Source organism: Drosophila albomicans, chromosome 2R, assembly GCF_009650485.2.
Source record: "Drosophila albomicans strain 15112-1751.03 chromosome 2R, ASM965048v2, whole genome shotgun sequence".
NCBI classification, from domain to species: domain Eukaryota; kingdom Metazoa; phylum Arthropoda; class Insecta; order Diptera; family Drosophilidae; genus Drosophila; species Drosophila albomicans.
In genome coordinates, this window is record NC_047631.2 from 267,502 (window position 1) to 280,273 (window position 12,772).

Genomic DNA, 12,772 nt, shown 5'->3' on the forward strand with positions numbered 1-12,772 from the left:
TTTGGCTGTTTCTAAGGTTATGCCGTTTTTTGAAATATGTATAATTTGTTTTTTAAAATAAGTTTTATGTTGTATGTTAGTAGAATGTTTGTCGCTTGTGGTCATTTTTGGGTTTCTAGGACAATTATACTAAATTACTACTGTACTCTTCTGCTCTATGTTGTATAATCATCTTATTTCATGTCTCTCTGGTGAGGCTCTTGGAATGGTGTGATCGTTTCAACTCACCGATGATAATTATGAGAAAGCAATGGCAATGTCTCGATATACGGTTCATTGTTGTTGCTAAGCTATAATAAGAAGAGTACAAATGCAATCCTTATTTGATGCAGTGACAAAAATGAAGTGGGATGAACACTTAAATTATAGGTTTATATAGATTCCATTGTGGAGTGAGGGTGAAACTGCGCTTAATCGTCGGTATCAGAACTTGTCAGCTGAGCATTCGAGCAAGTCCGATAATGAAGCCGTTTCTGCTAAGCACCTTAATGAAACCTCGTTCTCAGGTACAATTGTCAAGAACAAGAGTGATCACAGTTCCAAGTGTCCACGCATAGTAATTTTTCGCGCGCTTATCTCGTTGATCTCAGTTTTTGTAAACAAATAAGTCTCAAAGAAGAAACAAAAAGTGCCGTTACCGGATAAGCAATAAGCGACTCGCTACGATGGGGACAGATGAGTCATCTGAGATGACCCACCAGATAAAAACAAATCTAAGCCCAGATTTGTTGTTGTTAAACGACTAGATGATAACTCAATGTCAAATGTTTCACCGTTTGTTATTAAGAAAATTATTGACTACTCCTGCGGCGGTGTGTTCGTTTTACAAAGAAGACCAAACTAAGAATGGAACACAAGCCCAAAAATTAGTAAAGCTGACAACGTTAATAGTTTCCCTGTGGAAGTTAAAGAACATCCCTAGCTTAACTTTTCTAAAGGAGTTATTTACTCCAATGACTTGCTACATCTTGATGAAAAAGTCATCAAAAACTACCTTACTTCACAAAATGTTCACCAAGTGAAAAAAATCAAGAAGAAGATAAACGATCAACTAGTTGAAACAGGCCTATTAATTTTAACTTTCGGAAGCGCCTCTTTTCCGGAAAGTATTAAAATTGGGTATGAATCAGTTAAAGTGAGGGCTGGGAACGAAGGAATCTGCAGTTTTATATTTTTATTTTTACTCACTGTAGTTTGTGGCTGTATATACTTATACATATGCTTTTACGGTCACATACAAACTAGTTTATTGTTAATTATATATATCGGCTATTTCCACTTAACAATACTGTTGATGCCAGATGACTGCAGGTGTGACCACTCAGGCCAGCTGACAGTGTGGTAGCGATCGAGTGTTACCGATAGCGACAAAAAGCTGATATACTGTGCGTGTGACCTTGTCACACGCGCAGTCACACTGATCTGATTTCTCTTGATGCTGGTCACCCTGTCCTTTTTTAGTGCTTTTCTGCATTCCTACTCATATGTTCAAATTTTCTTGTGCACATGACAAGTATTTCTACAAGTGGTCAATAAAAAGTATTGTAAAGTTTCTACAAACATAAAATCGAAAAATGAATATGTTCTTAATTTATATGGAGACGCCCCCTGCAAACACTTGGTCCTTCGAGCCGGAGTTGCTCGACCCCAGCAACAGGATTGGTTTTTTTTTCAAGATAAGTAATGCACTTTCTTCATTCATTCTCAATACATTTTGTGCAAGTGTCGTGTTCACGCCATATTCTTTTTTTCCTTGTACCTTATATATAATATATGTGACAGCATATATATAAGTACATAAGCGTTCCACCGGCATTTTTTTCGCTATCTTTTCTACTTTGTTGTTTACGTTATATATATATATATATATATCCTTATATGTGACATATCCACCACCACACTCATTTCTCATATGTGACACATTCTCGTAATTATTCCCCTATCTCCAAAATTTCCTATTGCATTCACATAAAGATTATATTATATTCAAAACATAAACTTGTCACGACTGCGACCAATCGTTACAAACAAACGTTTCGACTAACGTCAAACAAAAAGATCCACTTCACGCCACTTAAAATTTTCTGGTGCAATTTGAGGACTCAGCATTAAAACACTAACACACACACAAAACATTACACATATGTTAGCTCTAAGTCGCAATAAGAAGTTTCTTGTTCAAACTCAACATATTGTAAAATTAGTTTTTAAAGACACTTTCCTCAGACAAGACGCGTAGCCCGCTAATCTTGCAATACCAATAAAGTTCGTCTACAAGTTATTTAAAAATAAAATCGTTGTTTTATTTTTTTTTAACCTTCGCATTACGTGAAAATATAATTGGCACAGCCGGTAGGATATGTCGTAATAGTGATTAATCAACAAACTGTCGTGACCGCTAAAGGACTCTAACATTGTCCAGGTTAAACGCGTATAACGTTGTGAACTATACAATACATATCCGCCAAAAACATCTACGTGCGTGGGCGTATTATCAAAACGGTTTAACAAACGAACATTGTGAACCCGATATAATAAACCCCAAAAACCCGTAGTAAAAAACCACGTAAGTGTGAACTAATAACCACCAACCATGGCAATTGAACTTTCGGAAGCACACCTAAACCAGTGCTTAAATCAAATCAAACATGTGCCAGCGTTTGACAATGGTGCAGAAAATTTGTCAGCCTTTATAAAAGGGATAGACTTCATCCTATCGCTATATATGTTACAACAAGATGTGTACGTCAAAACATCGTAATTTTCGGATCCATCGAAAGGCAGTTAGACGGAGAAGCCTTGAGAACAGCCCAAGTGACGCAGTCCAATAACTGGATATCACTAAGATCATCGCTAATCGAGGAGTTCAAAACACAGACGTCTTATGAAGAATTGCTGCGAAGACCAACTGGAGCTGAAGTCTACGTAAGTTTGTCGAAGAACTCGAACGCAAATCTTATATAATCAGTAATAAGTTAGCATTAGATAATGAATCCAGTACTACAATATTATACACAAATGCATTAAAAACAACTACTAAGAATGTAATAACTAGGAAATTACCTGACAGAATATACATGACCTTAGCAAGGCATGATATTACCACAATAAGCAAATTAAAAGCTATTGCTCAAGCGGAAGGAATTTATGAATCTTATGAGAGTCATCACCCTAAAAGCGAAAACCATAATCGCAGAAATCAAAATAGATCATGTGCAAATTATTCATCAAATAATTTTCATTCAAATAATACGTCCAATTCTAAATCACAAAATAATCACAAAATTCAAATCAAAATCAAAGTAATCAGAACATTCACCAAGAGTTCAATCAAAAATTAAAAGAAGCTCAAAATCAGAACCCTTATAATTATTCAAGGGATACCTCAACTAGCCGTGGGCCTAACCCACCAGTAAAGAGACAAAGAGAAAGCCAAAGTGGTCAATTTAAAATGGAACATGGTGAAAATTTTCATCAAAATACCTCGGACCAAAGTGCAGAATAAACATTCCATATATGAAAATTAAAATGAATGAAGTAAACCTAAAATGTATCATTGTTACAGGTTCTTCAATAAATCTTATAAAAGAAAATATTTTCGGTTTTCCAACCTATAAAAACGCAATCAATGTACAAACAATCAATGGTATCACTGAGTTATCAGAAAATATATTTTTCGGTCCTAGTAGACTTTGTCCTATAAAACAAAAATTTTATATTCAAAAATTCTCTGAAAATCACTATATGTTATTAGGAAGGGAGTATTTAAAAGCCAGTTAATCTCAAATCGACTACGAAAACGGAATAGTCACATTAGGAGATTACAAATTCAAATTTCAAAATAGACCCTTCAACTTCGCAATCGAAGACGAATTAAAGGAGTGTAATGAGTTCAGATTAGAACATCTTAACACAGAAGAAATGGAAAAATTAAAAAAGGTCTTATACGAATTTAGCGACATCCAGTACAGGGAAAGTGACAATTTGACTTTCACTAGTACGATCAAGCATTCAATTCAAACAAAACATGAAGATCCAATATATAAAAGACCTTACAAACTTATGATTAAGAGGTCAACAAGCAAATCAACGATTGTTCACCAATCTTGATTGTTCAAAAAAAAAATGGACGCTTCAGGAAACAAAAATTCCGGGTAGTCATTAACTACAGGAATCTCAATGAAATAACCATTGATGACAAATTTCCCATACCAAATATGGATGAGATCTTAGATAAACTAGGCAAATGCCAATACCTTACTACGATCAATTTGCAAAGGGCTTCCATAAAATTCAAATGGATACCGACTCAATTGCAAAAACCCTTTTTTTCACCAAGCATGGTCATTACGAATTCACTCGTATGCCCTTTGGGCTTAAAAATGCTCCAGCGACTTTCCAGCGCTGCATGAATAACCTACTTGAAAATCTGATCTTCAAGGATTGTCTTGTTTACTTAGGTGATATCATCATTTACTCCACTTCATTGGAGGAACATATATCATCCATTTCGAAAATCTTCTAAAAACTGACAAATGTGAGTTTATGAAGAAGGAAACTGAATTCCTTGGGCATGTAATCACCACGCAGGGTATAAAACCAAACCCGAACAAAATTAAGGCTATTGTCGAATTTCCAATTTATTCCCAATTTTGCAAATATTGCAAAACTTGTGACAACTAAATTAAAGAAAAACGCCGCTATAAATATAGAGGATCCCACATATGTGTCTGCATTCGAAAAATTCAAAGTTTTAATCACGTCCGATCCGATATTAGTTTATCCAAATTTCGAGAAGCCATTCTCATTGACTACCGATGCTAGCAACTTCGCCATAGGCGCCGTTCTGTCACAGGAAGACAAACACATTTGCTATGCAAGTCGAACTTTAAACGAACATGAATCAAACTATTCAGCTATTATAGCTATATATAGCTATAATATTAAAGAACCAAACATAAAACTGCAAAGATGGAAAATCCGATTAAATCAGTATGATTATCAAATCAAATATTTACCAGGAAAAGAGAATAATGTAGCAGATGCACTTTCGCGTATCAAAATAGAAGAGAATTTCCTAGAAGAAGATGCAGTTAGCAACTATACATAGCGCTCAAGAGGACTTATAACCGAAAGGCCTTTAAATTATTTTAACCAACAAATAGAATTTCTAAAAGGTGATGATAACAAAGTCGAGACAACTCGTTATTTCCATAAACTAAACATTAAAATTTCTTATGAGGAAATGACCAATCAATACGCCAAGGATATGATAAAAGAATATCTTTGCTAGAAAAAGAGTATTGTCTATTTTCACAATGAAATAGATTTTCCAATTTTTCAAAGAGCTTATTTAGAAATAATAAGTCCGAATAATATAACTAAAGTAATGAAAACAAGCTCGAAATTAATCGACTTACAAACTTCTGCAGAGTTTAAAGAGTTAATATTAAAAACACATAAAAAGCATCCACGAATTGAAAACACAATTAATTGGTTCAAAGAAAAATACTATTACCCTGACTATCAGAAATTAATACAAAATTTAATTAATGAATGTGAAGTTTGTAATGTCGCTAAAACTGAACATAGAGACACAAAACTCACTTTTGAAATAACACCTGAAGTTCTTAACGTTAGAGATAAATATGTAATAGATTTGTATATGATCGATAAAAAACAATTTCTTTCTTGTATAGATGTATATTCAAAATTCGCTACATTAATATAAGTTCAAAGCAGAGATTGGTTAGAAGCCAAAAGAGCTTTATTAAAAGTTCTCAATGAAATGGGAAAACCCTTAGAGATAAAAGCAGATAAAGATTCAGCATTTATTCAGCAGCTTTGCAAATTTGGTTACAAGAAGAAAATATAAAAATAGAAAGAAAGGTTCCATAAAACAATAAATGAAAAGTTACGAATAATAAGAAGTGACGATGATGTAGAAAACAAATTATCAAAATTTGAAACATTTTATATACCTATAATCATAAAACAAAGCATAAAGCTACTAATAGAACCCCAGCAGACATTTTTATTTATGCAAGAACTCCTGAGTATAATTCACAAGAAAACAAAGTAAATCAAATAAACAACCTTAATAAAAACAGAAGTAATTTTGAAGTAGATACAAGATTTAGACAAGCCCCGTTAGTAAAGTCTAAAACAACAAACCCTTTCAAAAAGACAAGTAATATCATGAAACTTGATGAAAAACATTTTGAAGAAACAAACAGAGGAAGAAAAGTCACCCATTATAAATCAAAATTTAAAAAGAAGAAAGTAATTAATAAAAGCGAATATTACAATTCCAGGCCAAACGATGAAACATCCTAAGTTGCTATTGCTATTAATACTATCAATGATTTGTAAACCTATAAACACTCAACGAGTTAAAGTTCACCCTATTCAAAACGACCAAGGTTTCATCCTATTCGAATCAGGAATAATCAATTTACCTGTATCTTTTGAACATGATTGCTTAACTGTAAACGTTTCACAAATAGAAAATTCTTTTGACTTATTAGTAACTCAGTCATATTTTCAATAAATACCCTCAAATAAGATACTTAATGAATAATCTTGAAAAGTAAATGGCCGGTATTAGAATAGCAAGTCGTACTAAACGTGGTTTATTCGATTTTATAGGATCTTCTTGTAAATTCCTTTTCGGTACATTAGATAATGAAGATAAAAAACAAATTGAAAATCAGATTAATATCATCGCCCATAATTCAATTCAAGTAAGCAATCTTAATGATTTTATAAATAAATTTAATCATGACATAAATATAATAAATAGCCAAGTAAAATTCTGGAAGAAGAAAGACAACTAAATTCGTTAATATTTAATACTGAACACTTTACCGAATATATTGAAGACATAGAATTAGGATTACAAATAACCCCCTTAGGTATCTTTAATCCGAAACTACTTAAACATGATCCAATAGATCATATCAATTATGAAAAATTAATTAATATAAAAACTTCAGCATGGTTCAATCCAATAACAAATGAAATTTTTCTGATGTCTCATATACCACTTACCAATCTCGAAGTTAAAACTTTCCAAATAATTCCAAACCTGACTGAAATGGACAGATCATTAGTGAAAATATTGAAGGGAAATTTTATTTACATAATAACTTTGTTTCAAATAGTATCTCAAAGAAGATCATAAATGACCAATGCATTGCAAATATAATAAAACATGAAGCACCAGTTTTTACTTTCAATAAATATCGCAAACAAGATCTTATACAAATAGTAGAACCAAATATTGTAATAACTTGGAATATAACACGAACATAACTTAACCAAAATTGTAACAATTTAGACATTTACTTTGAAAAGGATAAAATAATCAAAATATTTAATTGTACAATCGAATTAAAAAATGTAAAATTATCAAATAGAGCCCAACAATTCACAACACTTATATTTACAGAATACAATGTAACTAAAATAGAACCATTATCATACATATGTTAGCAACAAAAGAAATGATTTTGTATAACAATACGGAAAATATTATCTACAAATATTCAACAATTACAATTGTATTAATCTTAATTCTTAATTCAAAACACCTTTCAACACAATCATACAAAAATATGTAAGAAAAAATGAAACGAACACAAATGCTAATGCTGAAATTGAAATTACAAAAAAACTAGTACCACTTATGTACCCTGAATTAAACGCTTGAGGACAAGCTAATTTCTAAAGGTTGGGGGAGTGACATATCCACCACCACACTCATTTATCGTATGTGACACATTCTCGTAATTATTACCCTCTCTCCAAAATATCCTATTGCATTCACATAAAGATTATATTATATTCAAAACATAAACTTGTCACGACAGCGACCAATTGTAACAAACAAAAAGTTTCTATTGCATTCAAATAAAGATCATATTCTAAACATAAAATCGTCGCGGCGGCGACTAACGTCAAACAAAAAGATCCACTTCACGCCACTTAAAATTTTCTGGTGCAATTTGAGGACTCAGCATTAAAACACTAACACATACGCAAAACATTACACATATGTTAGCTCTAAGTCGCAATAAGAAGTTTCTTGCTCAAACTCAACATATTGTAAAATTAGTTTTTAAAGACACTTTCCTCAGACAAGACACGTAGCCCGCTAATCTTGCAATACCAATAAAGTTCGTCAACAAGTTATTTTAACCTTCGCGTTACCCGAAAACATAATTATATGTATGTGTAAGTATTTAGACAGTTTTAAAGAGTTCGCTTATATTTTCCGTTTGTCCGTTGTTGTATGTACTTTGTTACATTTCTGTCGTTTCGCGTTTTGTCTGCATTTCTTGACACACTTCAGTATATGCAACCTTTTCGTGTTGTTTTATTCTAAATAACAAGAAAGTTGCACGCTATTAAAAAACAAACGCGCGTAGATCCGCTACACTCCGAATATATATATATATATATATATATATATATATATATATATATATATATATATATATATATATATATATCTACGCGCGTTTGTTTTTTAATAGCGTGCAACTTTCTTGTTATTAAGAATAAAACAACATATATATATATATATGAATATACATACATATACGTATCCTTTCATACACGACACCTACACACATATACACTCCGTATATATTACTTATATATATCATATCATATCCATTCCATATATTCCATATACGTTACATATATATTATCCAAACTTTGTTCATATATGTATATGAACAGCAGCAATTTGTGATCCAACGAGTTTAATAAAGATTCACGCTGTTGTTTGTGCTTTATTTATGATTGTGTTTTTTCCAACACCGAAACATTTTTGTTTTTTTTCAACAGCGATCTTTCCGTCTGTTTTTTGTGTCGGCCTTGTTCACTATCCAGTGATAGTCGAAGTTCCTCTCCATTTTGTGCTTGCTTTCGGCTGTCCGCTTTATCTTGCGTCTTTGTCGAGAAAAAGACTCTAAAGTCCAATCTAAACTTAGCAAAACCCGTGCGATGGCTCTCAGCAACTTCGTCAGCGTCTCTGACAAGCTGGTGCAATTCGAGAGTCGGGTCAGAGGGCCTGCAGCTGAAGACGTCAATGTACGAGATCCGTCGTGACCGGCTGCAAGTCCTCTGGGACAATGTCGAGGCCGCTTATGCCACGTGCGCTGATGCACTGCATCGAGACGGCGACAACGAAGGCATACAGGCCATGGAGGTGAAATATGACCACTGCTATGCTGTGTATGAGTGGTGTCTCGCCCGTGTAAAGGGGCAAATTACCCAAGTTTCCGGGTCCACCAGGAATGGACTCCAGTGATTGCTGGCTCCCTCCAGTCGACACCGAAGTATTCCGTGGGGATTACTTGCGGTGGCCGACCTTCCGTGATCTTTTCACGGCCTTCTACGTCGACAATCCGAGGTTGACTCCGGTTGAGAAACTTTTCCATCTAAACTCAAAAACCGCAGATGAGGCCAAATTTCCGCTGACGAACGATGGTTTCGCGTCGGCTTGGAGTGCTCTCTGCGAGCTATTCGAAAACAAGCGCTTGTTGATAACGAGCCAGTTAAAAATCCTTTTCAACCTGTCCGTGGTTACCAAAGAGTCGGGGGCAGCTATTAAGGAGCTGCAGAGCACGATTCAGCGTTGCTTGACCGCTCTTGAGCATTCAGACATTTCCGTCTGTAGCCCGTTCGCAGATTGCATCCTCGCATTTCTCTGCTCGTCCAAAATCCCCAAGCTCACACTCTCGTTGTGGGAGCAATCTTTGGTGGACAAAGCGAAAATTCCCGCATGACAGGACATGAGCACGTTCCTCAACGAGCGCTATCGTACGCTCGAAGCGGTTGAGGACGTGAAACAGACTGCCAACTCACAGAATGCGACTGCTGGACCATCCCGTCCGCAGAGTTCAATGCGAGTCAACTTTTCCGAGTCACTCCGAAAGGCAAATCATGTGACTTGTGCTCGTTCGTTATTCCACAGTTGGCAGGCAAACTGCCCATAGCGCTGGCTCAATTCCTCAAGAACGAAAATCGTTTGTCAAGAAGCGATTCTCTAAAGGAGCAGTACAATGCCGTTCTCCAGGAGTACGTGGATTTGGGTCATATGACACCCATATCGCCACAGGCGATTGTCACGTCACGACTCCTAGCTTCTATCTGCCTCATCATGCCGTTTTCAAACCAGATAGCACCACAACGAAGGTGCGGGTCGTTTTTAACGCTTCTTGTCCATCCTCAAATGGCAACAGTCTGAATAATATCCTTCATTCAGGGCCCATTCTCCAATCGGATCTCACGTTGCAGATCCTCAAATGCCGATACTATCGGTATATGTTCAATGCGGACATAACGAAGATGTATCGCCAAATCCTCATGGACTCGAAGCACACACCGTTCCAACGAATTCTGTTTCATAAGTCGGACGGTGAGATCCGTGACTTCGAATTGAACACAGCATGTACGTGGACGACGTCCTGGCGGGGACACACACGAAGGAAGAGGCCATCCAGACCATTGCGGAAGTGTGTGCAGCCCTGGACAGCGCTGGCTTCCCGCTGAAGAAGTGGACGTCGAACAATAAGAGCGTGCTGAAGGACATCCCAAAGGATCACCTACTTCGAGAAGGCTTCCTAGAACTCGACAACTCCAGTACGGCGAAAACTCTGGGCATCAGGTGGCAAGCTCACGATGACGAGTTCTTCTTCACGCCACCAAAAGTTGCCCATCAGGACTCCTACACGAAGAGGGAAGTACTTTCGCAGGGAAGTACTTTTCGACCCTGCTGGGTGGCTGGCCGCTTTCGTTATCCGAGCCAAGATCTTCATGCAGGAGATCTGGCTGAAAACGCTCGAATGGGACGAACATTTACCCGCGAATCTTTTACTCCAATGGAAGGAGTATCTGGAAAGCTATCCTGCTCTGGGTAAGATCCGGATTCCAAGATGGGTCCAGATCCAGACACGAGTGAAGCTCCAGTACCACGGATTCTGTGATGCTTCAGAAAGGGCGTATGAAGCGGCGATCTATGTCGGCGTGGAGACAGCGAACAAGGTTACCACGCATCTCCTCGCTGCGAAGACAAAGGTGGCTCCTGTCAAGTCACTCTCAGTGGCACGTTTGGAGCTTTGTGGCGCAGTCCCGTTGGCTGAGCTATCTTCGGCCCTGCTCCTGAATCTTCCAAAAAATGGTAGCATGCGCGATCCGAGCACAACCCAGCAGATCTTGCAAGCCGAGGTGTCCTGCCACAAGATCTGATTCATAACCCTTTGCGGTGGCGTGGACCAAAGTAGCTTCATCTCCAACCGGATCAATGGCCAACATCTCCAAGTCCCATTCCGGAGACTCTGCTGGAGCAGCGGATTAAGTGTAACATCGCCAAGTTACCTCCTACTCCTAATTTTCTGAGTAAATTCTCTGATTTTGGCAAAGCACTTCGCACTTCTGCCTATGTTCTCAGGTTCATCTATAGAAGTCGGAAATTGGCAGTTTCAAGCTGTACCGTGGTCCAAGCGGATGAGCTGTCACGGATCCAAGAGTGGCTAATCGTCATGGCTCAACGACAAACTTTTTCGCAGAAATACCACTGTCTGCAGTCCAAGCAGCAGGTTTCTTCTTCAAGTTCAATCCGAAACTTGAACCTTTTTCTCGATGGCAAGGGGATTCTACGGGCCTGTGGGCGTCTGAGGGCGTCCCACTCGCTGCGTTATGATGAGAGTCATCCAATCATACTCTCGTACTCCTCGTCCTTTGCACGACTATTGGTTCGTTTCACCCATAGTATATCCTTACATGGGGGTAACCAAGTCGTCATGCGGCTGATCCGTTCCAGATTCTGGATTTCAAAACTGAAGGTCCTCGTGAAATCCACCATCAACTCTTGCAAGGTTTGCGTGATCTATAAGAAGAGATTGCAGACCCAACTGATGGGGGACTTGCCCAAGGAAAGGGCGTCCTACTCGAGACCATTCACGCACACTGGAGTTGACTTCGCCGGTCCATTCGAAGTATAAAATTACACTGGCCGAGCCGGCCTCATCACCAAGGGGTATGTCTGCGTTTTCGTGTGCTTCAGCACGAAGGCGATCCACTTGGAGGCGACATCGGATCTCACGACGGAGAAATGGCCGCATTCTGCCGTTTCATCGCACAGCGCGGTTGTCCACACCAAATGCACTCGGACAACGGGAAAACATTCGTTGGAGCTGACAAGGTGATCTCCACCGACTTTTTGGAAGCGACGAGGGAGTGCATCATCGCACAACATGGTCACAAAAGCCTATCCTGGCACTTCAACCCGCCGGGCGCCCCACATATGGGTGGATTATGGGAAGCCGGCGTAAAGAGTTTTAAGGCACTCTTTTACAAGGCGACCTCCACCACAAGGTATACGTTTGAAGGGCTAAGATCGAAGCCTGCCTGAATTCGAGGCCGATCTCTCCTATGTCCGAAGACCCTTGGGATCTACTAGCGCTAACTCCTCGCCATTTCCGCACAGGTGGCTCACTTATTTCGGTGTAGGAACCACAAATTAACCAACCGGCCACCTCCATCCTAAATCGATGGCAGCGACTGAAGGCTCTTCACCAACAATTTTGTTTCCGTTGGAAGGATGAGTACCTAAAGGAGCTACACAAATGGACGAAATAGCAATCCCCTACACGGAACCTTCGGATCGGTGACATGGTCGTCGTAAAGGAAGACAACCTTCCCTCCAACGAGTGGCGCCTAGGACGGGTGCTGACGACGTGACCAGGCACCGATACCAAGG

The 12,772-nt window shown here is 38.0% G+C and overlaps 1 protein-coding gene across 1 annotated transcript; it reads left to right on the top strand.

Moving 5' to 3' along the window:
• The first annotated feature begins 11,552 nt into the window (after nucleotides 1-11,552).
• Nucleotides 11,553-12,424, top strand: LOC127566219 (uncharacterized). Its single transcript, XM_052008181.1, has 2 exons — nucleotides 11,553-12,008; nucleotides 12,077-12,424. Exons 1-2 carry the CDS (start codon nucleotides 11,553-11,555, stop codon nucleotides 12,422-12,424), a joined length of 804 nt encoding a protein of 267 aa, XP_051864141.1.
• The last annotated feature ends 348 nt before the right edge of the window (nucleotides 12,425-12,772 follow it).

Coding starts and splice junctions, on each gene's coding strand:
- LOC127566219 (XM_052008181.1), top strand. CDS start 11,553: ATGGCTCAACGACAAACTTTTTCGCAGAAATACCACTGTCTGCAGTCC. Junction 12,009..12,076: donor ACTTCGCCGGTCCATTCGAA/GTATAAAATTAC, acceptor CGTGTGCTTCAG/CACGAAGGCGATCCACTTGG.